The sequence below is a fragment of the Siphateles boraxobius genome, unplaced genomic scaffold (assembly GCF_051911475.1).
Source record: "Siphateles boraxobius isolate OS27281-9 unplaced genomic scaffold, OSU_SipBor_1 35, whole genome shotgun sequence".
Taxonomy (NCBI): Eukaryota; Metazoa; Chordata; class Actinopteri; order Cypriniformes; family Leuciscidae; genus Siphateles; species Siphateles boraxobius.
The window spans coordinates 2652533-2676515 of NW_027508975.1; the positions used below are offsets into that span (position 1 = coordinate 2652533).

General features: G+C 36.2%; 3 protein-coding genes across 3 annotated transcripts in view; 2 read left to right on the plus strand and 1 right to left on the minus strand.

Annotated features, from left to right (window-relative positions):
- The window catches only part of susd5 (sushi domain containing 5), a 19285-nt gene extending 13583 nt beyond the window's left edge, over positions 1–5702 (plus strand). Inside the window, exon 7 of the mRNA XM_077195931.1 lies at positions 1554–5702. Within this exon, the coding sequence (XP_077052046.1) occupies positions 1554–2992 (1439 nt within the window). The 3' untranslated portion in view covers positions 2993–5702. The remainder of the gene's footprint in view (positions 1–1553) is intronic.
- Positions 5703–6697: 995 nt separating this feature from the next.
- Positions 6698–12185, minus strand: crtap (cartilage associated protein). Its single transcript, XM_077195857.1, has 7 exons — positions 11636–12185; positions 11002–11151; positions 9962–10133; positions 9759–9887; positions 8732–8877; positions 8562–8645; positions 6698–7050 (listed from the first exon to the last, which is right to left on the minus strand). Exons 1-7 carry the CDS (start codon positions 12092–12094, stop codon positions 7003–7005), a joined length of 1188 nt encoding a protein of 395 aa, XP_077051972.1. The 5' UTR covers positions 12095–12185; the 3' UTR covers positions 6698–7002.
- An 833-nt stretch (positions 12186–13018) lies between these two features.
- On the plus strand, positions 13019–23983 carry fkbp9 (FKBP prolyl isomerase 9). The gene is made up of 10 exons (XM_077195858.1): positions 13019–13505; positions 14729–14874; positions 16396–16585; positions 17348–17493; positions 17582–17771; positions 20362–20507; positions 21140–21326; positions 21450–21595; positions 23269–23432; positions 23526–23983. Exons 1-10 carry the CDS (start codon positions 13303–13305, stop codon positions 23700–23702), a joined length of 1695 nt encoding a protein of 564 aa, XP_077051973.1. The 5' UTR covers positions 13019–13302; the 3' UTR covers positions 23703–23983.

Here is a 23983-nt window from a genome sequence, read left to right on the forward strand (position 1 = left end):
GTGAGTGGAAAAACCGCACTTGCAACTTTGGGCCGGCGGGTCGCCGGCCTCAGCGTCAGAGTCAGGAAGTATCGTGTGATATCAGCTCTCGCGATGTAATGAATTGCTTTACGTCACTGCACACATATAAGCCGCAGAAAGCTAGGAATTAAGCATTGTTGATCGGAGGAACAATAGACAGTAAAAGAAATGGACACAGCGACCCCATTGATTTCAACGGAGAAGACTGAAGCCCGATTATTGCACTCACTTCCTGTCTGATGGCTGAGCGATAGCGCAGACTCAAACTGAGCGTGACGACAGTCTGACAGTTGTAACTCTTCTAGTAGCTGTGGCAAAACAAATCTGAATCACCTAATTGTAATGTCTCTATTGTGCGACATAAAGTCGCGTGGTTATGACGCAATCGTTAGCCTGTTTTTAACAAAAACGGCTTCTACGGGGCCATAACGTAAGATACAAAGTAATGGAGCCTTTTATACATTGTCGTTTCTTTAGAAATAAATAATGGACAAAAAAAGTCTTTGGACGCCTCAGATGTAAAATTATTCGCTGTCAAAGTGACGCCAAAATGAATGGGAGTCAATGGAATGCTAACAGCAGGTGATGGTCTGCTACAATGGCGGCTCCCGCGAGGCTTCAGTTTCCGGCTGATGGATTACCCCCCTGGGTGGAACAGAGGAAAAGGAAACGGCAGACTGACCGAGCGAGGATTCAGACACGAGTAAACATCGGACCTGCGTTTTCAGAATGGCCGAAAAAACAAAGAAAGCGCGGTCGGAAGATTCTAGAAAAAAGAAACGAGAATCTGACAGCGTGAGGAACCGGACAAGAGTCCCACTCGCTCAGGCTTTCACTGTTAAAGTTGATTCCTGCTATTATCTTGAGAAGAGTTGTCAATCTCACATAATTATCAGGACATAAATAAGCCTACACGTTGTAAATAGTATAAATAAGTCTAATTTGCAAACTATTATGATAAATTGCAAAAATCATGTCTAACAACATCATAACGGAAATTGTTACGAACTAATGCAACGTACATGTAACTTTATTGATGTCATCTTGCATTTTGTAATGTTTACATTAGGCTACACTCAAAAAACACAAATGAAATTATACAGTAGCCTAAGCTATTGGCTATTTACTTGTAATTTAGCTGCAATCATGTAAAAACGTTATAAGCCATCAAACGCGGTAGGCTACTTCATTATTATAGAGTGCAGAGGCCATGAGTGCATGAGTTATCTGCGAAATCAGTTACAAGTAAACTGTGCTGCGGATATTCTGTATCATAGCAACGAATCGTCTCAACTGAAAAAAGGCTGCGCTGCCAAAACGCTCTCAAGCGCACACAGCTAGGTGTTTTCAGCAGAGCGTCCAGCGTTTTCAGCTGGCTAAAAAGGCTTTGGTGGACACACGGACTAACAACTAAAAGAGCCGAGCCGAACATGAGAAAGAGTCTCCGAGATGCTCAATTCTTGAGGTGTCAAAGGGTTTATTTGGCTTTCGGGTGTAGCTGCGTAGTCTTCAGTATGTTTTATTTGTTGCAGATGATCCTGAAGGGCACATCGACTATGAGGATAAGTTCACAGATGGCCATCTCCTGGAGAATCCCAGGGAGGAGCATCACATTTCCTTGATTCCAGGAGGAACGCAGTCAACTGATCGTGAAATAGAAGAATCCACTCCTGAACCTGCGCATGAACGGACAGTTGTGTCAGAGGAGGAGGAGAATGATGAGGATTCAACAGTATCAGTCACTGAACCTCCAGTGTCTCAGCTCAGTCAGAAACACATGTTCTGGTTTCCTTCAGAGGCCTTCCAGGAAGAGAAGGAGCATCCGGGAATCACTACGGATTCCTCCTCTGTTAAAAGCCCCAGTGAAGACGAGAGTCACATGAAGGTTAAAACATCCGACGGCCAATCTGATCCCGACACGATCGCAGAGGAACGTGACCGTCCGACTGATCGTCCCACCCGTGAACCTGCCAGTCCCAGTGCTGGCGGCACGGATGAATCCTGGCTGGATGGATATCCTATAACTCTGGATGAAGATAAAGCTGGAGGCGAGTCCACAGGGGAGGCGGGACCAGATCAGGGGATTGAGACAGAAAGCGTGACTGGACACTCAGAAGTGGAGGAGTTTGAGGATGGAGCCAAAAATCCTGTGGAAGAAGAGACCGGAGGTTTGACTTACAGTCCTGAAGAAGAAGAAGAAGAAGAAGATGGAGAAATTAAAAATCCTAAGGACAAGATCTACAGGAAAGGACACGGGGAGGAGCTTGGCAAAGGGACAACCAGACTTGAGAAGGAAGAGTCCGTTGTAACGCATTATGAGGAAACGTCTGAAGGACTTGCAGAAGATGAAATGGAGAAACCAGAGGAAACAGACTCTGACGGATCCAAAACATTGGGGTTTGATGGTGTTACTTACAGTCCAAATGTCGTGGAGATGAAAACCACCACCATCATTACTCAGATCACACCCAGTCCAGATGATATTACTCTCCACAAGTCGTACACACCGGCTTCCGCTCCTGAAAATGTGAGCACCAGTCAAGGGGGTTTGGGCCCCGAGAGCGCGTCCACACCGGCGGGGATGGTCAGTCTGGATGATGAAATTACCAGCATTCCCACACCCGTCATTAAGGATCCATGGGAAACCATTGATAATAGCCACTTACTGGATCACTTCCCTGGTCATGTTCCGACTGAAATCCCTGAAAACCGTAGCGTGATGGAACGAGGCGCAGACCCCAGCCTGGACCAGCAGGAGCGTGCAGGGGAGGGTGTGTGTGCTGAAGACCCCTGTCCCGGGTCAGGCCACGGGCCGATGATCGCAGCCATCATCATCGGGGTGGCGGCCGCAGTGTTCGGTGTGGGTTTAGGGGTGTGGTGTTATAAGAAGAGGCAACTAAAGAGCTCGCACTACCAGCTCAATGGAACTAACAGGCAAACGCAGTGCATTGAGTTACAGCAGACTGTGTGAGAGTCACAGATCCTCATGAAGACACACTGTTTACACACACATCCATACAAGACCATTCATGTGTGAACATCACAGTCTACGTACACTAGAATTGAAAAATTGGCTCTCTTTTAATTCATAAATGTGAATCTATCTATCTATCTATCTATCTATCTATCTATCTATCTATCTATCTATCTATCTATCTATCTATCTATCTATCTATCTATCTATCTATCTATCTGTCTGTCTATCTATCTATCCATCTATCCATCTATCTATCTATATCCATCCATGATCTATCTATCTATATCCATCTATGATCTATCTATCTATATCCATCTATGATCTATCTATCTATCTATCTATCTATCTATCTATCTATCTATCTATCTATCTATATCCATCTATGATCTATCTATCTATCTATCTATCTATCTATCTATCTATCTATCTATCTATCTATCTATCTATCTATCTATCTATCTATCTATCTATCTATCTATGATCTATCTATCTATCTATCTATCTATCTATCTATCTATCTATCTATCTATCTATCTATCTATCTATCTATCTATCTATCTATCTATCTATCTATCTATCTATCTATCTATCTATCTATCTATATCCATCCATGGTCTGTCTGTCTATCTATCTATCTGTCATTCTATCCATCCATCCATCGTTCATCAATACGTTCATTCTATCAAACAAAGCTTTCTTAATTGACAAACTTTGCTTTTCATAATTTTGTAGTAAAACTACAGTAATATGAAGTTTGAATTTCAGTTCACTTAAATTTGCCTCAAATTCAAGAATTGCATTCCAATTCAAAACAAATTCTCAATTCAATTCTGAATGACACACAACACAACACAACACAGAGAGTGTGTCTGTGTTCAATACACCTTTACAACACAAAGTCTGTTGGATAGGATTGTTTAGTGCTTATTTTGGGTAGTTTTTCTGTTTTGCCAGGTTTTCTTTTTCTTTATATTTTCATTGTATTGTGGATAATTGATGTGTCGTGAATCTGATGTCCTCTCTTACTTTGGACGGACTGTATTGGACTGCGGGTCGGTGCGTGTGTGTACGTGATGCCCGTCTGTCCTTGTTAACAGATTTGTATGTGATTATAGCTTTGTCCATTAGTGAGTGAGCGTGTGTGAAAGAATCATTGTGACTTTAGCCTATTTTAGTGTGTGTGTGAGAGAGAGAAAAAGGACAGAAAGAAAGAAGCAGTCAGTCAAAAGAGAGTGTGGTTGAACTTAGCATTCTGTGCGCGCTGTTGAAAGTTTCTAGCTCACAGACAGGTGAGACATTCTGCTCAGAGAAACCGAGCGTGAATTCTGATTGGCTCAGAATAAATAGAATTCTTCCCTAAATTTAGAATACAATAAGCATTTGTTCATTTCAAAACTCTTTCCTATAAATAAGTGAGTTTCTTGGGGTTGAGCTCAGAAAGATTCGCTCTCACAGACAGGTGAGACATTCTGCTTAGAGGAACTGATGGCGGATTCTGATTGGCTGTCAACACATTAACAGCTTGCTGAGTTTCAGTTTCTTTCAGTTATGTAGTGCTATAACAGTTATATTATAGCAGTCTATTTTATATGTATAATTTCCCAAATGTCTCACTGATGGTCAGTGCAAACCCTTCTGGCCATGTTTTTTTTTATTATAAGATCTTAATTCATTTATTATCTCCAGCTACGTTTATGAGGCATATTTATATCACGTGTATTATAAATGTAAAAACTTTATTTTAGAACTAGTTAATTGAAACAAAACAAACACAAATCAGATACAGTAACTTTTTATTTCAGTTTAAGTCAAACCTATATATAGTAGGCTGTATGCTATTTTTCCTTTTACCAGTTCTCTTTTAGATAATAATAATAATAATAATAATAATAATAATAATAGTTAATAAAGTGTAGTAAAGCCATTTATTTCTAGGTGTTGTTAGAGCAAGGGTTGCGTTTTTTTACGCTGTTTGATTTTATTATAATTGGAGTAAATCTTTATTTGAACTTTGCAGGATCATTTGCAAGAATCTGTTAAAGATGGGCTGACGAAATTAACATTAGGCTATCTAACAGTTTTGAATGCTGATTGTTACTTTTTAAAATTTCCTCTCAGCTCATGTTAGCTTTTATTGTAGAATATACCCAGTGACATCTCTGTTCAGTAAAGACTCTAGTACGATCTTTGCATTTAGTCATTTAGCGGACGCTTTTATCCAAAGATACTTACAAATGATGAACATCACAGCAATTTCTCATACAAGGGCCAAAAACACTTGCAAAATGGTGATACCCTTCTCATCTCTTTTCCAGTCTTAATGCAGAGTGTAAAAACAGCTCAATTTTACACCAGGAAAATCAGTTGCAGTTGCAATGGCTATCCTATGCTGGTTTTTACTTGTAGTTGAACTGTTATAAATCTATATAGTGGAAAAAAACCTGAACTGCTTACCAGAATCATGGGGTAAAGTAAATGCAGCCATTGGAACTATTTTATTTGCTCTGATGTTGTTTTTGTAAAGTGTTTATTATTGTGATACCGAGCTGTGAGATTTGTTCTGTTAATCTGTGATCATTTCAATTCCATTTCAAGCTAAAACTGCTTCACTGTAACAATTAGATGTGTGACATGAGGGTATCAGACTAAACATAGCTGTGGAAAACTAACTGAACATTAACCAATAAATTACTTTGGGGGGAAATGTCCGCTTTAGTGTTCCTTGGTGTCAACATTGCTGTGGGAGCTTAAAAAACATTTCCTTCCTAAAATAAGACTGCAAACATTTGCATAGTGTTGCCAGGAGTCTCTGTATGTGTGTAAGAGCAGAAAATACCACAAAAGAGATGGTTTTAGACCACGAAACAAAAAACGAGACTTTCAGAAACACTCCTGCATTCAAACACTTACACAGCGGGAGAACAGAGACTTGCTTAAATGTGTTTGAACATGGAGTATCTGTGCAGTTTATCACACCATAGTAGGAAAAACCCACAGAGAAAAGAAAGGAAAGGGTGGGGGATGAGGAACGAGAGATGTGGAGCGAGGCTGGATTAAAAACGCCCGTCCACATGCACAGTGTTTAGTCTTTTGCTATTAAATTTAGTCTGAATGTTTACGACTCTTAAGGGAAGGCATTGCTGGCTCAGCCTTTCAAAACAGACAAGTTTGTTTGATTTCGTCTACACAACACCATTTTACACATATTTTGAAAAAAAGCCAAGTGAACAGGCTATTTGTGAAGATATCAACTACATATTAGAGTTAACATTTGGTACAGATTGTGTGAGGTTTGGCATAACCAAAAAAATTGCTGCTCAAGATCTTAAAGTTAGTCAGCTTGAGATCCTTTCTATCTGAACTATATCTCCTATATAAACCTATAGTGAATATTTTATAAGCAGGATAACCAAAACCCAAATTTTATTAAGGATAACCAAAACAATGTTCTTTTGCAAAATGCATGCAGTTTTTTGAAACACTAGAGGGCCAAAAGTTATAGTGTTCCTGTAAAACTATATAGATATAGAAAATTATTGATAGATTGAATCATTATTGCAGGCATTACAGAAGTTTTGAGTGTAAGCGTTTTCTTCCACATTATTTATTATGAAAAAATACAACATTTTCAGTGATTAACTGGTTCTTGTGGCTCAAGTCTACCTGGAAATCTTCCCTTAAAATGCTATTCAAACCGGATCAGATCAATATAAAACGACCTTTATTGAAACAATCCAAGCAACAAAATAAAAACACAACATTGCTTTCTCTTAGATACAGTAAGTTGATGGACTGAGATTCAGATATATTATCTTTTGACTTGTGGTGCATGTGTAAAATCTGTACTTACATGTTATAAGTACATATTTTAGTACAGAGTACAGTAAAAAAATCACTTCCAATCACCAACCCCTTAATAAATACAAGGACCGAAATGGTACAGGACTGAGAACACCTTTATGGCCTTATAAAATGTTTTTATTCAGTGCAATTACAATCTTTTATTAATCCTCAGAATCAAGAAATTCATCAAGAAACTCTAAGACTTCATCCTGAAAGAAAAACAAATGGTTGGAGTTAGAGAGAGAATAGTGTTTATTTTAAAATATAAGCTGCAATCACTGCACGAGTTATTAAAGCCATAAACAGTTACTTGAAATAAAATATTAAAACCTTTTGGTAACACTTTAATTAAAACTTTTATATTATGTGCATTATGTGTATTCATAATTATTCTTTTCATAAATAATTGTAACCAAAGTTAAAATGCATTATAATATTCGAAGATTCATTGTTACTTCTGAAATTGGTTGTTTGTCCTGTGTTTTAATGCATTATACTTTCTTAAGTATATATATAAAGTATGAAGTGTTACTTTCACAACAATAAATAGATAAGTATTATAATGTAACCATACAATGCACTATAAGGTGGATTACATGGCATAATTAATGCATTAGAATACTTTTTATAAGCATTATATATTAAGGCTTTAAGTAAAGTTTTTCCAAAACTTTTTTTATTTTAGCTAATTGCTAAAGCAACATTTCTCATTTTTAATTTAGTTTTTAACTTGATGTATTAAAATACCTAAGACATAAATTGAAATAAAAATGAATAAAAACATTAAAAGTAACCAATAAAAATGCCAAAAATACACAACAAAATTCCTAAAACTTTAACTAAAATTAAAATGAAACGTATTAAAAAAATACCCACAATAGTATCTCAATGATACTAAAATAACACTGTAAGCATTAAAGGATTAGTTCACTTTTTAAAAAACTTTTGCTGATAATTTACTCACCCCCATGACATCAAAGATGTCCATGTCTTTCTTTCTTCAGTCGAAAAGAAATTAAGGTTTTTGATGAAAACATTCCAGGCTTTTTCTCCATACAATGGACTTCATAGGGTACCAAACAGTCCAAGGTCCAAATGACAGTTTCAGTGCAGTGCAAAATGAACGAATCTTTTGTCGAGTCATTTCGTTCGTTGAATGAACCAAATGACTCGAAAAAAGATTCGTTCATTTTGATGAACGAGTTCGAACAAGAGAGTCACGAACACGCATCACAGAACAGAGCAAGGCGATTATTTGTGCTTATAAAACTTAAACTTTTTTATTTATTTTTGAAATGACCGATCGTTTCGCAACCCTTAAGACCCTTATTCATCGTCTGGTGTCGTTTAAAGCCATTTGAAGCTGCACTGAAACTGTCATTTGGACCTTGGACTGTTTGGTACCCCATGAAGTCCATTATATGGAGAAAACTCCTAGAATGTTTTCATCAAAAACCTTAATTTCTTTTCGACTGAAGAAAGAAAGACATGGACATCTTGGATGATATGGGGGTGAGTAAATTATCAGCAAAAGTTTTTTAAAAAGTGAACTAATCCTTTAAAGACTTTGATCGATCGGCCACTAGAGGGCGGAGTGTCGCTGCTCTGGGTGAATCAGTGAGCACAGTGCGCACCCAAGTGGACAAAACTAGCACTATATGCAGTCAGAACTACGAACATTTGTAAAACAACAAGCCAACCAAATACTCTCAGCTCTCACCTCATCATCCTGCAGGAACTTCTGCTTGGCGAACTCCAGCATCTGCATCTGAAGCGTCGTCTGATTGTGGTACCGAACTGCCTCCTGTCATGTGAGTGTGCATTATCTGTACAACTCCTAACATTAAAATACATGTGTTTATCATTATTATCATGATGTGAGACACCTACCGCTCTGGGCAAGAAGTCCTCATCACTGAGGCCAAATTTGTCTTTGTGGTAACGATAATACTCCACATTATTCTTCATCACCTCATCACTGGGGTCAAAGAGCATATAGCTGGCCACACACGGTACCGCGTTCTTCAGGTCATTCACTGAAGGAGAGAAGCATTTATATACACACTGACTGTCTATCAAAAGGTTGGAGTCAGTAAGGTTTTATAAAAAGAAAACTAATCCTTATGTTCAGCTAGAATGCATTTCGTTGATAAAAAGTGATGGTAAATACATTCATAATCTATTTTAAAATAAATGCTGTTCTTTTGAACTTTCTATTCATCAAAGAACCCTAAAAACAATGCAGCAGCACAACTGTTTTCAACATTAATAATAATCAGAAATGTTTCTTGAGCAGCAAATCAGCATTTAATAATGATTTCTGAAGGATCATGTGACTCGAGACTGGCGTAATGATGCTGAAAATTCAGCTTTGATCACAGGAATAAAATGTTGGTTCACAGTGCATTAACTAATGTCAACAGTCTGATCTTAAAAATGTATTAATAAATGTTGAAATTAACGTTAGCTATTATTAATAAATGCTGTAGAAGGATTGTATTGTTAGTTCATGATAGCTAGTGTTAAATAAAACCTTATTGTGTTGCCAAAATATATTATCTGTAATTATATTTCACAATATTACTGTTTCACTGTATGTTTTTGATCAAATAAATGCAGTCTTGGTGAGCATAAGAGACATCTTTCATTAAAAACATTAAAAAATCTCACCGACCCCAAACTTTTGAACGGTAGTGTGTTTCATATGTCAGTTTTTTTACATTCATGCATGGTTCACATATTGTTGTGTTGATGAGTGAATTATGTTGTGGCTACTAGTTTGAAGTTTTGTGTAATGGCGTAGTGTGTGTGAGTAAACAAGACGGATGATGTTTGATCGCTACTCTGTCTCGTGTCTTACTAACTCCTGACAGATGCCACACACATGTAGTTTAAATAGAGGACTTTCCAGACTTACGTTTATAATAAGCAAACTGGAGATAGTGGTACATGGTTGCCACAAATTTCTCCACAACAAATCCACCTACGACCGGCGTGAGCTCGCTCTCACAGCGAACCTTCCTCTCCAGAACCTCAGTGTAATGATCTGAAGAAAGAGAAACAGGCACGTTCAAGCGTTTCCGCTGAAGGACGGCAAGCGCAGAGATGACGAGAGCTAACCTGCGATGGACGGGTAAAAGTCTTTAAAGTCTCTGATCTGTCTGGATCCCTCTGACGCTGCGATGCACTCGTCATACACCTTGAAGAAGTCTCTGAGTGCCAACTCCATATCTGACACCGATGTTCTGAAGTTTTCTCCGTTATACGCCCGCACGGCCCGGATGAACAGAGACTGGAGGAGAACAACCATGAAGCATGAGTGCAAATGTAAACTTCAACACTTTACATTACATTCAACAGGCGGATCACAATTGTGTGCATTTCCCTGAGCTTGGATTGCACATTATGTAGACGTATATATTACATTTTTATAGATATGCATTTTACTGTTTAAAAGTATGGGGTTCAAGAGATTTTTTTTAAAGTCTCTTACGCTCACCAAGGCTGCATTTATATGCATTTATCTGACTGTAATATTGTAAATTATTGCAATTTAATTTTAGCATCAGCACTTCAGTCTTCATTGTCACATGATCCTTCAGAAATCATTCTAATATGCTGCTTAAAAACATTTATTATTATTATTATTATTATCAATGTTGAAAATTTGTGCAGCTTAATATTTGTGTGGTAACCGTGATACATTTTTTTCAGGATTCCTTGATGAAAAGAAAGATTTCATTTTTTTTTAAATAGAAAACTTTTGCAAAATTATCCATCTTTATTGATATTTTTTCTCTATATATTTAATGCATCTTTGCTGAATAAAAGTATTAATTAATCTTACTGACCCTAGAGTTCTTTGGTTTTGCATATTTATAAGAAAATGCTTTTTTCCCCGTTATAAATAATATTAGCAGCATATTTGAATGAAAAGTTAAATTTAAAAATAAGATGAATTTCAGTATTTCTTAGTATTTGGTTTAACCCCCTTTTTCTCTAATGGCAGCTGATCTTAAGAGGTGTTCTTGATCGACAAGCCATTTCACTCGAATATATCACAATAGAAAAGTCTATCGCAACTTCCGTTTCATGCCGACATTAATATGAGGACTTGATCGGCCCTAAACAGTATTTTATGTGTGGGGTCTCCGTCTCACCTCATATGATTTAGTCTCCAGGTCTTTCATATGTTCCTCAGCTCCAGGTAAGCTCTTGTAATAGTTCATGTTCCTCTGCATCATCTCGTCATCAGGATGCTTTAGCAGGAACGTGTGAGCTGCAGATACAGCTTTGGCCAAATTTTCACTCTGGAATAATTTATAATTATTAATTTAGTCTGACATAGTATATAGACCATATGTAGGCTTACTATTCCATGAAGTACTTTGGAATGCCATGCACTTTAAAAATTTACCATGGTAGATAAGGTAAACATTCAGTACCATGGTTTGCCATTACTATGTTATACAATATACACAACAAAAAAAGTATTATAAAAACAATGGTAATATCATGTTTATGAACTTGGTATCATGGTAATATCATGGATATTTGCTCATGTCCCATGGTAATATTCTTTAAAGTACTTTGAAATACCATGTATTTTGATATACAATGGTGCCTACACAACAAAGAAACTTCAAAAATAACATGGTACTACCATTGTAAATACCATGGTGACATTTACAGTCCAATTATCTAATACTACGGTATTACAAAGCACCAACTTTTTAACCTCATTCTCACATTGTTAATGAATTCAGATGCAATGAGTGAACGTTAATGACTTACTTTGAAGTAAGCAAACTGCAGGTACTTGTAGGGTTCCCGTTTCTCAAAGTCCTCGATGGTTTCTCTGCTGGGGAGCGTCTGTCTGAAGGCAGGTAAACCCTGTTTGCATCGCTTCAGACACTGCGCTCGCCCCATCACGTTACCGAACGCGTGTAGCTCGGGGAAGTCGCTGAAGCGGGTCTCGTCGTCGAGTCGTACCGTGCTGCAGTTCAGGTTACAGAAGGCCTCGCTGTCCCTGAGCAGTCGGTACAACCGGAGACTCACCTCCAGAAACTCCACGCTCTCGGGCCACTTCTCCTCACTGTACTGGTCTAAAGCGTGTCGGTACGCAGAGTCCAGGGGCATGAGCTCGTGCCGTGGGAAACTGCGAAAGTTGTATTTCTCATACTGCGCAAAAACGCAAAAAGAAAGCCAGAATAACAGAAATGCGAGCCTCAGGCAGTGCGATGAGGAGGCCATGGTCCCGTATGGGAATCCCAAAGTACGCAGGGGTGGGAGAGAACAAGACCCGCCCGCAGACTCTCCACGTCCCCAAACTCCGTCCGCCACTGCGCTCCCTTCCCCCATGCAGATAAAAAACACTTCAGTGATTTACTAACAAATATTTATTCATCTAAACCATTCGGTAACATCTGTGGCCAACATTTACTTTAGGGTCTAAAGGAGTTTATTTTACACAGTTCACATACTGTCTTCTTTCTGCCTGCTGTAATAGTCACATACACACACTATGTTGTGTTTTTTTTTATGTGGACTTTCCATAGACACAATGATTGTTATACTGGACAAACTGTATATTCTCTCTCCTTACAGAAAAACCACATATCACAGAAAACTCTGCATTTTTACATTTTAAAAAAACATCACTTATTATGATTTATAAGCCGTTTTCCTCATGGGGAACCAAAAATGTCCCCACAAGGATTTCAGACATTTTATTACCATAATGTAGGGGTTACCAGGACCACACACACACACACACACACACACACACACACACACACACATTGTTTGCAACTTTCTATTGGTCCTATTGAGCAAGGCAATATATATAGGCCTATATTTTTCCAGAAGTTGTGACCAGAAATGGAACATAATTTCACTAACTTCTGCGAAAAAAAAAAGTTAGTTTCATTGCTCTTTATACATTGTGTGTATTTATTAGGTGTTGGTATTTAATTAAATACCATTATTATTGGTATTTAATAGGTTAAACAATGGTGGTAAGTCCTTAAAATGAAACTTCCTAAAGTGAAAAGATACATTTTGTTGATATTTTATAACATTACGTTTATCAAAAACGGCTTCATAGTAAATAAAGGGGCATGTGAGATTCTGATCTGAAACGTCTGTTGCGCTGCATTATGGTCCAACTATAATTACAGTCTCATAAAGCGCGAGCCGCCCATCTCTGTGCCACGTAGAAAACATTCCAGCCTCCAGGCCTGCGTTTCCGCTTTTCCCTGCAAAACGGAGCCCTTTCCTGCGCGTTCTCCATGTAAAGTGACACCGGGGGTAAAAGAAGAAGAAGTTAGAGTGAGTTTGAGGATCCGTCCACCACGTCTACACACTCCCTGTTTCATCTACAGTGCGCGAGAGGGATCGAGGAGACTCTGCTCCAGCGCGCGAACGCAGCAAATCAGTCCATAGCAAAAAAACAACGGAAGATGATACGATTAACGGTGCAAATGATTCTCCTGGCTGTCCTAGTTACGTTCGTGGCGTGCAACCCTCCGCCGGTACCGTTAGATGACATCGTGATAGAGAAGACGTTCACTCCGGAACGCTGTGAACGCCTGGTCAAGTCAGGAGACTTTGTTCGTTATCATTACATCGGCATGTTCCCTGATGGAAAGAAGTTTGACTCCAGGTTAGTGCAAAATACACGTTTGCCCTCCATTGTTCTTCATCTTCTCACCTGGCCTGAAGCCATTTGCGTGTGAAGGTTTACTACAGCCACGCAGGCAGAGCTGATCTGTTGCTCATTTAGGCCTACCATAGTGAACATTAACTAATGCAAAGCACATCCTAAACATTTACAATTGATTTAAAACAAGTTTACATTTGCAAATTGCAATAGCCTATAGAATGAATGCATGAATGAGTGAATGAATACGTGTCTGAGTGAACCTAGGGAGGAATGTGTGAGTGAATGAATGAATGAGTGAGTGAACGAATTAATGAATTTTGGGCAAGATAATTTACATCTTTTTAAAGATACATTTACATGAAAAGTGTAAATAAAGTTACATGTATATATAGTATGTGTATATACAGTATATTATATGTAAAAAAAAAGCTGTTGCCTTAAATTTTTAAGTGCAATCACCTTGGATGTTAAGTCATTTCAACATAAATTACATTAAAGTGACTCAAAATGAGATGAATCTTGTATAACTTATAAAGAAAGTTGAAAATTGCTGAACTTAATTTGATGAGTAAAAGCTTTGTAAAAACATACCTGGTCATATATTCATATATTTATATATATCATATATGATCATATATATATATTTTTTACAGTGATATATATACATACATATATACATAACAAATTGTTCTGTGAGATAAGACTTTTTAGAGAATATATTTTAAAGTAAGTTTATTGTTAGCCCAATGGCAAATAGTAAAATTAAAAATATATATTTTAAGCATAAACCTCATTTGTTGGATATACATTTAATGCAATAAAATAAAATTTGCCAACGGATCAAGAAATATAAATTCTATAACACTTTATTGTAAGGTGACATAGTTACATTACTACATGCATACTATAGTAATAACATTAAATTATGCATAATTACAAGTAACTAACCCTAAACCAAATCCTTACCGTAACTATAGTAAATACATGTAGTTCATTAATATTACTCAGTACTTATTTGAGTAAGTACAATGTAACTTTGTCACCTTAAAATAAAGTGTATACATAAATTCTCTAAAAACAAGTCTTAACATCTTATAAAAGTATGCTTCTCAAGAATAGATATCCAGATCTAAGGATGTTTTTACTGAAAAACAACACCAAAATGATTACTAAGAAATTTTTCTTTTGATATAATACATGTTTGTTTATGTGTGTGTTTGCAGTTATGACCGTGGCACCACCTATAATGTGTTTGTTGGCCAGAAGAAGCTGATCGCTGGGATGGACAAAGCTTTAGTGGGCATGTGTGTAAATGAACGATGGATGATCAAAATCCCTCCACACCTTGCCTACGGGAAGGACGGCTATGGTAAACACACTTTAAAATCACAGTTCTCTGTTTACCACTTCATGCATGAATGCAATTATTTGTCATTTAGATGTCTGTCGGTGTAGATGCCATCAGCACATTCGCATGTGAATAGGCACAAACTTACAGAGACCTACAATTCCCATGATTCTCCTGCACTCCTGCTGAGTCACGGGAGCATGGGATCTCGCGGTGGAGAGAGAGAAAGGGGGGAAGTTGAACGAATGGGGGTGTGTATTCCCAAGGGGAGTGATCCGAAGAGGAATGTTGAACCATGTTCGCTTGTCAGAACTAGTTGGGGATATGGTGTGTGCATGTCTGCCCAATCCAGCTGCATGAAACAAACAGATGTGTAGAATTAACTGCACATATACCAGAGTTCATTGTGTTTTTTATTTATTATTTTAACACAATGAAACAGGCCAAATTGAAAGGACATCATTTTTGGCCATGCTGTCATACAAAGAAATTATGAACACAATCAAAACAAGAGAAACAACAAAATATTAATAACTAATTTTGTTGTAGTCTATGCTTTTTCCTGCAAGCTTGTTTTTTTTTTTTGCATAGTAAAATAAAACCTTTCATCAGATAAAAACCTTAAGCAAATTTAGTTTTGTTCTTCCCACATATTTAACATATTAAAAAAATATATAGTAAATATTTTCCTCATATTTTGATGGTTTAATCGAACTTGGAGGGTAATTAAAAAAAAAAAAATCCCCTCCAGACATCACTTTTAGCTACTATTGTATTTCAAAATGTAATTGGTAACACTTTACAACAAGGTTTTATTAGTTAACATTAAGATGAACTAAGAATGAACAATACTTCTACCGGATTTTTTTATCTTAGTTCATGTTAATTTCATAATTTACTCACACATTATTTACAAAAAAACAAGGAACTCCCGCACACTATCAGTACTTGCAAATGAGTATTCAAATTTTATTAGCAACATTTCGGTCTTACGACCTTCATCAGTCATAAACAACTATTCAAACTCAATACTAATATAGTATTAAAATCAAAAGTTGTATTTGTTAACATTAGTTAATGCACCGTGAATTAACTAAGATGAACAAATAATGAACTATTTTGCTTAACCAACATTAACAAAGATGAATAAGTTCTGTAATAAACGTATTGCTCAGTCTTAGTTCATATTCATTAATACATTAACAAATGTATATGATTTATTCCTGTGATGCAAAGCTGGATTTTCAGCAGTCAGTTTTCAGTGTCACATGATCCTTTAGAAATTCTTCTGTAAGACTATATTATTATATATCTCATCATCATAAAAGCTCTTCCAGTGAAACACTGGCTACACAATACACAGGATGGCACACTTACCCTGGCAAACGAAAACTTATAATGAAGTCTTTATAGTAAACACAAAGACTAAAGCATTTATTGTCTTGCTTTAGAGTCGCGCTTTAAATAGGTGGCCTGGTTTCGAAGCTGCAAAGCTTGTTTGATTTTATTCCTGAAAGTATTTTTTTTGTCATTTCCTGTCAGGTGACATCATCCCCGCAGATTCCACCCTTCACTTTGATGTGCTGATGTTAGACATCTGGAACCCAGAGGACAAGGTGCAGATAAAGACCTACCTCAAGCCAGAGAACTGTAACCGCACTGTGGAAGTGTCTGATTATATCCGGTACCACTACAATGGCACTCTGCTCGATGGCACGCTGTTCGACTCCAGGTGAGTCATGTGGACCTCATGAAAATAAACAATAAAAATTAGATATACGTACAGTATATACATACACATACAGTATATATAGCGAATGTTCCTAAATGATTAAGTGTTTTTGAACGAATCGGTTAATGATTAAATAGGTGTGTTCGACTTGAAGCGGTACTGTGCAGACCGATTAGTGTATGACATCAAAGTTACGAACAGACGGTTCCGTATGCTTTTAAATCGCTCTATAGTAGCGGTATTTTAATGTCATAAACTGATCGGTCTGCGCAGCTCCTCTTCTATTCAAACGCACGTATTTAATCATTAACCGATTCAAATCGGTGGAGTAAAAGAGTCAAATGACTCACTTATAGAGACGGTCACATGTCGCCACCTATTGGTGTAATCCTGTAACATGCAGAAAGATCCGCTGAAAAATCGCTGTCAACAATTACAGTCTGTCTTTATTAGTTTTTTTTTAATAAATAAATACGGGGAGTGGAAATTATTATTATTTTTTAAAAATATTTTACACTTATAAATATTATTTTATTCAGTATAAATTGGGTCTTTGTATAAACACCATATATGTGGGTCTGTGACATCAAAATATATAGAAAACTGCACAAATGTACATAAATGGAAAACATAAACAGGTTAAAACCATTTTCATCCTAATTCTAATTATTGCTTAGTTTATTTATTACATTTCAAGAATATAAAAAAAAAGATTAGTGTAATTTGTTTCCGGATGAGTAATTCTGATTCTTTCATTTGCAGTCACACACGTATGCGCACCTATGACACTTACGTGGGGATTGGCTGGCTCATTGCGGGAATGGACCAGGGGCTTTTGGGAATGTGTGTGGGAGAAAAGCGCATCATCACCATACCACCTTTCCTTGGCTATGGAGAGAATGGGGACGGTGAGAGCCATTTTATCAGTAATATATACAACTAACAGTATTAGTCCATTCAAATTAAGAATTACAGCATCGTTGTCTCCTCTCACAGGAAGTGACATCCCCGGTCAAGCCTCTCTGGTGTTTGATGTGGTTCTGCTGGACCTTCATAACCCCAAAGATGAAATCACAGTACAGGTGGAAAACCTTCCAGATCCTTGTCCACGCAAGAGTCAAGTTGGAGACTTCATGCGGTATCATTATAACGGATCCCTGCTGGACGGCACATTCTTTGACTCCAGGTAAAAACCCTAGACACTTTAATTTTTAAAAGTGATATACGGTGCACTTTATGGCAAGCTGTTTTAACATTAAATCATTTAAACCTACTAGTCTCTATTTTCACGATACTAGTAATTATTTTTTAGATACTAGTATCTATTCCATTAAGTACTAGTACTTATTCATTAGCTGCTAGTGCCTATTCTTTAGATACTAGTACCTTTTTAAAGATACTAGTACTTATTCATTAGATACTAGTCCTTATTTATTAGATACTAGTGCTTATTTATTAGTTACTAGTACTGATTCATTAGATACTAGTCCTTATTTATTAGATACTAGTGCTTATTTATTAGTTACTAGTACTTATTCATTAGATACTAGTACTTATTTATTAGTTACTAGTACTGATTCATTAGATACTAGTCCTTATTTATTAGATACTAGTACTTATTTATTAGTTACTAGTACTTATTCATTAGATACTAGTCCTTATTTATTAGATACTAGTGCTTATTTATTAGATACTAGTACTGATTCATTAGATACTAGTCCTTATTCATTAGATACTAGTGCTTATTTATTAGTTACTAGTACTTATTCATTAGATACTAGTCCTTATTTATTAGATACTAGTACTTATTTATTAGTTACTAGTACTGATTCATTAGATACTAGTCCTTATTTATTAGATACTAGTCCTTATTTATTAGATACTAGTCCTTATTTATTAGATACTAGTACTGATTCATTAGATACTAGTGCTTATTTATTAGTTACTAGTACTTATTTATTAGATACTAGTACTGATTTATTAGATACTAGTACTTATTTATTAGTTACTAGTACTGATTCATTAGATACTAGTACTTATTTATTAGTTACTAGTACTGATTCATTAGATACTAGTACTTATTTATTAGTTACTAGTACTGATTCATTAGATACTAGTCCTTATTTATTAGTTACTAGTACTTATTCATTAGATACTAGTACTTATTTATTAGTTACTAGTACTGATTCATTAGATACTAGTCCTTATTTATTAGATACTAGTACTTATTTATTAGATACTAGTACTTATTTATTAGTTACTAGTACTGATTCATTAGATACTAGTACTTATTTATTAGTTACTAGTACTGATTTATTAGATACTAGTACTTATTTATTAGTTACTAGTACTTATTCATTAGATACTAGTACTTATTTATTAGTTACTAGTACTGATTTATTAGATACTAGTACTTATTTATTAGTTACTAGTACTTATTCATTAGATACTAGTACTTATTTATTAGTTACTAGTACTGATTCATTAGATACTAGTCCTTATTTATTAGATACTAGTACTTATTTATTAGTTACTAGTACTTATTCATTAGATACTAGTCCTTATTTATTAGATACTAGTACTTATTTATTAGTTACTAGTACTGATTCATTAGATACTAGTCCTTATTCATTAGATACTAGTGCTTATTTATTAGTTACTAGTACTTATTCATTAGATACTAGGCCTTATTTATTAGATACTAGTACTTATTTATTAGTTACTAGTACTGATTCATTAGATACTAGTCCTTATTTATTAGATACTAGTGCTTATTTATTAGATACTAGTCCTTATTTATTAGATACTAGTACTGATTCATTAGATACTAGTGCTTATTTATTAGTTACTAGTACTTATTTATTAGATACTAGTGCTTATTTATTAGATACTAGTCCTTATTTATTAGATACTAGTACTGATTCATTAGATACTAGTGCTTATTTATTAGTTACTAGTACTGATTCATTAGATACTAGTCCTTATTCATTAGATACTAGTGCTTATTTATTAGTTACTAGTACTTATTCATTAGATACTAGTACTTATTCATTAGATACTAGTGCTTATTTATTAGATACTAGTGCTTATTTATTAGTTACTAGTACTTATTCATTAGATACTAGTACTTATTCATTAGATACTAGTCCTTATTTATTAGATACTAGTGCTTATTTATTAGTTACTAGTACTTATTCATTAGATACTAGTACTTATTCATTAGTTACTAGTACTTATTCATTAGATACTAGTACTTATTCATTAGTTACTAGTACTTATTTCGATAGTGACTAGTAACTATTCTTTTGTTACTAGTAACAAATTAAATTTTTTGCCATTGACTTCTATGGGGATCTGTCATTCCGATATCAATTATTCAGTTCTGACTAGTATGTATTCCAATTGTGACTAGTACATATATATTAGATACTAGTTGTTATTCATTAGGTATTAGTACTTATTTTTTAGATAGTACCTATTACTAGATTATTCAATAAATACTAGTACTAAGTCATTAGATACTAGTACCTATAAAATAAATACTAGTTGTGATACTAGTTGCAGTTGTGACTAGTAAGATAAGAATAGTTACTAGTAACAATTACAAAAGATACTGGTGTCTAATAAATAGGCACTAGTATATGATGAATAAGTACTAGTAGCTAATGGATAAATAGTAGTAGCATGAAAATAGAGAATAGTAGGTTTAAATGATTAAATGTTAAAACGGCTTGCCAAATGCACTTATGCTTACAGTTGTTGTGTTTATGTTTCAGTTACTCAAGGAATCGCACATATGACACTTACATCGGTAAAGGCTATGTAATCGCAGGAATGGACCAAGGACTCCTGGGTGTGTGTGTTGGAGAGCGCAGGAGGGTCGTTATCCCACCTCACCTGGCGTATGGAGAAGAGGGCACAGGTGTGTGTTGATCTCCCTTTTTATTGTTTAAAGTGCTTTTTCGGATATAACCTTTCATGCAGTGTGTAATATAGCTTTTTGTGGATGTAACAGGTCTGCAAAGTTTCAAAGATCAAAGTGCTCGATAAATGGAGTTACTGTTGTCCACATGTCAAGAAGACAGTTTTCTGCACTGCAAAAACAAATACACTTTAATGCACTTCCAAAGGAAAGGAGTTGGACTCAAATTGATACAGTAAAACCGACGCAATTGTTACAGTTCGTATCACTGTGTATCAAGTGCTGAGGAAGAGCTGAAATTCAGATATGGTAATGGTTTTTCGTTTCCAAAATCCACTCTAAGCAGTTGACCAATCACAACAGACTGGGCCATCTGACCAATCAGAGTAGAGCAGGCTCTCGGAAAGCCTGGGTTTAGCCTGGCTTTATCGAACCGTTGCAGACACTGTGAGAAAAGAGCTGACGCTGCAATGAATAGTATGAGAAAATTAAAGTGTTTTTTGTATACATGTAAACCTCCAAAACAAAACCAAGAACCTTTAAAATAGCATAATAAGGGCACTTTAAGACTAGGTGAAAAAACAACAACAAACATTTACCTTTGTATGAATCTGTTCTATCTCCTCCTACAGGAACTAAGATCCCTGGCTCAGCTGTGCTGGTGTTTGATGTCCACATTATTGATTTCCACAACCCATCTGATAAAGTTGTGATCACCAGTGTGAAGCCAGAGAATTGCACCTACAATGCAAAAAATGGTGATTTTGTCAAATACCACTACAACGCCACTCTCATGGATGGCACCAACATCAGCTCCACGTGCGTTGCAATTATACGTTTTGCATAGCATTTCGTTTTTTAAATTTGAAATTACAAGTATTTATTTTATTAATGTTTTTCATCTAAACTGGTGTTTTCCTCTGTGTCTGTGTGTTAATGCAGGCACACCTTAGGCAAGACATATGATGTGGTTCTGGGGTCCGGACAGGTGGTTTTAGGCATGGAACAAGGGCTAACAGGAATGTGTGTTGGAGAGAAGCGCAAGCTAGTCATTCCACCTCACCTTGCCTATGGAGAGAGGGGAGTTGGTAAGACACATTTATATTATTATTATTTCCTCTCAGGTCATTCTGAGTTCTGAATTCATTCAGTGAAGGACTCGACCAACTTGGTGAACGTGAGTTCACCAAGTACCACATACTCCTGGATAAACATCTTTGTTGATCCTGGAACAACTTTCAGATCAACCAATCAGATTTGATGGACAAGTTTACAGTTTATGTCAAGTTTAGGCTTAGAACCAGGGTACGGTGCTTCAACATTAGTGTTATTCACCTATCATTTCACTCTGATTTTAGGGAAAAGTTATGGGTAGGGTTAGGTTTAGGGATAGGGTAAGTGCTAAATTTTAGGACAGGAATGTTGTTCCAGGATCAACAAAATATGTTGATCGAGGAACATGTCTTACTTGGCAAAATCACGGTGACCCTCCTGACTTATTCAAACCGTTATTTGTAGATTGTAAATTAGTGAAGCTTTTTGAACAATTCATTAAAAGAGCCATCTCATAAGAGTCATTTCTTTGTGAATTGGACTGCATGGGCTGTGTCTGAAATCACATGCTCACTTGAGTAGGTACTTATTTTGAATAATTAATTACTTCACGACTGCTAAAAAGTTCTATATAGAATGCATGTGTGTAGTATGAATGTAATGTGGACGTACTACATTCGTTATGTTGTCATTGTCATGTGACCTACCAGTGTTAGTTGTGTCGCTTCACTGTCATTAACAAATCCTCTCCCGAGGCCTCATGGGATAGTAAAGTGAGTACTCTTTTATGAGTACTGTGAATTCGGAAGTACTTCTTTTGTCACATACTTTTTTTCACCTATTATTTAGTAGAGAAGTATGCGATTTCGGACGCAGTCACTGTTTGAGATGAATTTATTTTATTCACCAAAATGAACCGTCTCTTAAGAATCATTTACTTAAGTTAATCTTAACTTATACTTAATACTTAAGAACTGATCGCGACTCACAAATGCCTATTTTGTCAAATAAAAATGTTATGTTACTTGGTAAAGTTAAGCATGTTATGACAATGCTTAGCTGTAGCTGCTGGCTTCGTGATTTTTTATTGCAATTTGTGATGGACTCACCAGAGGGAGCCAACAGACGCCAGCAAAGTAAACCCACTCAGCTAAAAAACGATCATGTGCTGAAATTGGTTTTGTTTTATCAAAAAGCATTAGCTGTCATTCATTGAGTCAACTAATGTTATTTTAATGTTTTAATTATGTAATGATCTTAGGGATACACATGGTTCCTAAAAAACTGCAATTACCAATGGGTATAAACACAGTTAAATATAGAACAATATTAAATATAGAATATTAAAGATGGTATGAAATGGAAGATGCGTTAGTCATTTCTTCCCGTTGTGATGGTTATCCAAGTGAAGAAAAAATGTAGGGCGGGGCTTGATTTTGTCCATGGGGAATTGATTGGATAGTTGTGGTTTGCTATTGGTGGAAAATGTGAGTGACAGGTTGCCCCGCCCTCGTCATCAGAGAAGAAAAGAGATGTCACTGCAAGAGGGAGGGGAAGTTTTTTCGATTTAAAGATTATGAGCACACATGAATTAGATATATATAATAAATAAAGATGTGCACGGATAAATAATGCAATATTCCATAACAAAACAAGAATGGTCAATTTTGATTTCATAGTAGATTTCAAGTACCGTTTCTTTGCTCAGATGGAGAGGTCCCTGGCAGTGCTGTGCTGGTGTTTGATGTTGAGATGGTGGACATGGAGGAGGGTCTTCCTGACGGCTACATGTTTGTGTGGAACAACGATGTCTCTCCTGATCTTTTCAGTGAGATGGACAAGAACAAAGACTCACAAGTGGACTCCACTGAGGTATAATGCTTTCGACTGTGTATTTGTCTGTGTATGACAAATACATCTTCAAAATGTTAATTCATTTTATTATTGTCTGTCCCTTCCATACAGTTTTCAGATTACATCCTCCTGCAGGTAGAAGAGGGCAAAGGTCGTCTTGCGCCAGGTTTTGAAACGAAACGCATCATAGAGAACATGTACGATAACCAGGACCGCAACAAGGATGGACGAATCACAGAGGATGAGTTTAAACTCAAGGCAGATGAAGTCACTCATGATGAGTTATGAGGCTGGACTCAGGGATACAGGGTTGTGATTGGTTGTGTGGTTTAATATTATAATAAGTGGGAGGGGTATAAAGATACTGGATTTGCCAGTGAAGTGTCACTGTCGTTGACTTTAGAAGTTTGTTTGAGAGGTGTGTGCATGTATGAGTGTGCATAATTGTGTTTATATATGATTTTTGTACATGTCTTTGAATGTTTGTAAGAGTCTTGAGTGATACAAATGTGCAAAACATTGCTTTGTAAAAAAAAATCCCTTTAATAAACACATTCCAACCCCCAAAA

Coding starts and splice junctions, on each gene's coding strand:
- crtap (XM_077195857.1), bottom strand. CDS start 12,094: ATGGCCTCCTCATCGCACTGCCTGAGGCTCGCATTTCTGTTATTCTGG. Junction 8,878..9,758: donor CCAGTTTGCTTATTATAAAC/GTAAGTCTGGAA, acceptor TCTCTCCTTCAG/TGAATGACCTGAAGAACGCG. Junction 7,051..8,561: donor AGTTCCTGCAGGATGATGAG/GTGAGAGCTGAG, acceptor TTTTTCTTTCAG/GATGAAGTCTTAGAGTTTCT.
- fkbp9 (XM_077195858.1), top strand. CDS start 13,303: ATGATACGATTAACGGTGCAAATGATTCTCCTGGCTGTCCTAGTTACG. Junction 17,494..17,581: donor CTATGGAGAGAATGGGGACG/GTGAGAGCCATT, acceptor CTCCTCTCACAG/GAAGTGACATCCCCGGTCAA. Junction 21,327..21,449: donor GGCACCAACATCAGCTCCAC/GTGCGTTGCAAT, acceptor GTGTTAATGCAG/GCACACCTTAGGCAAGACAT.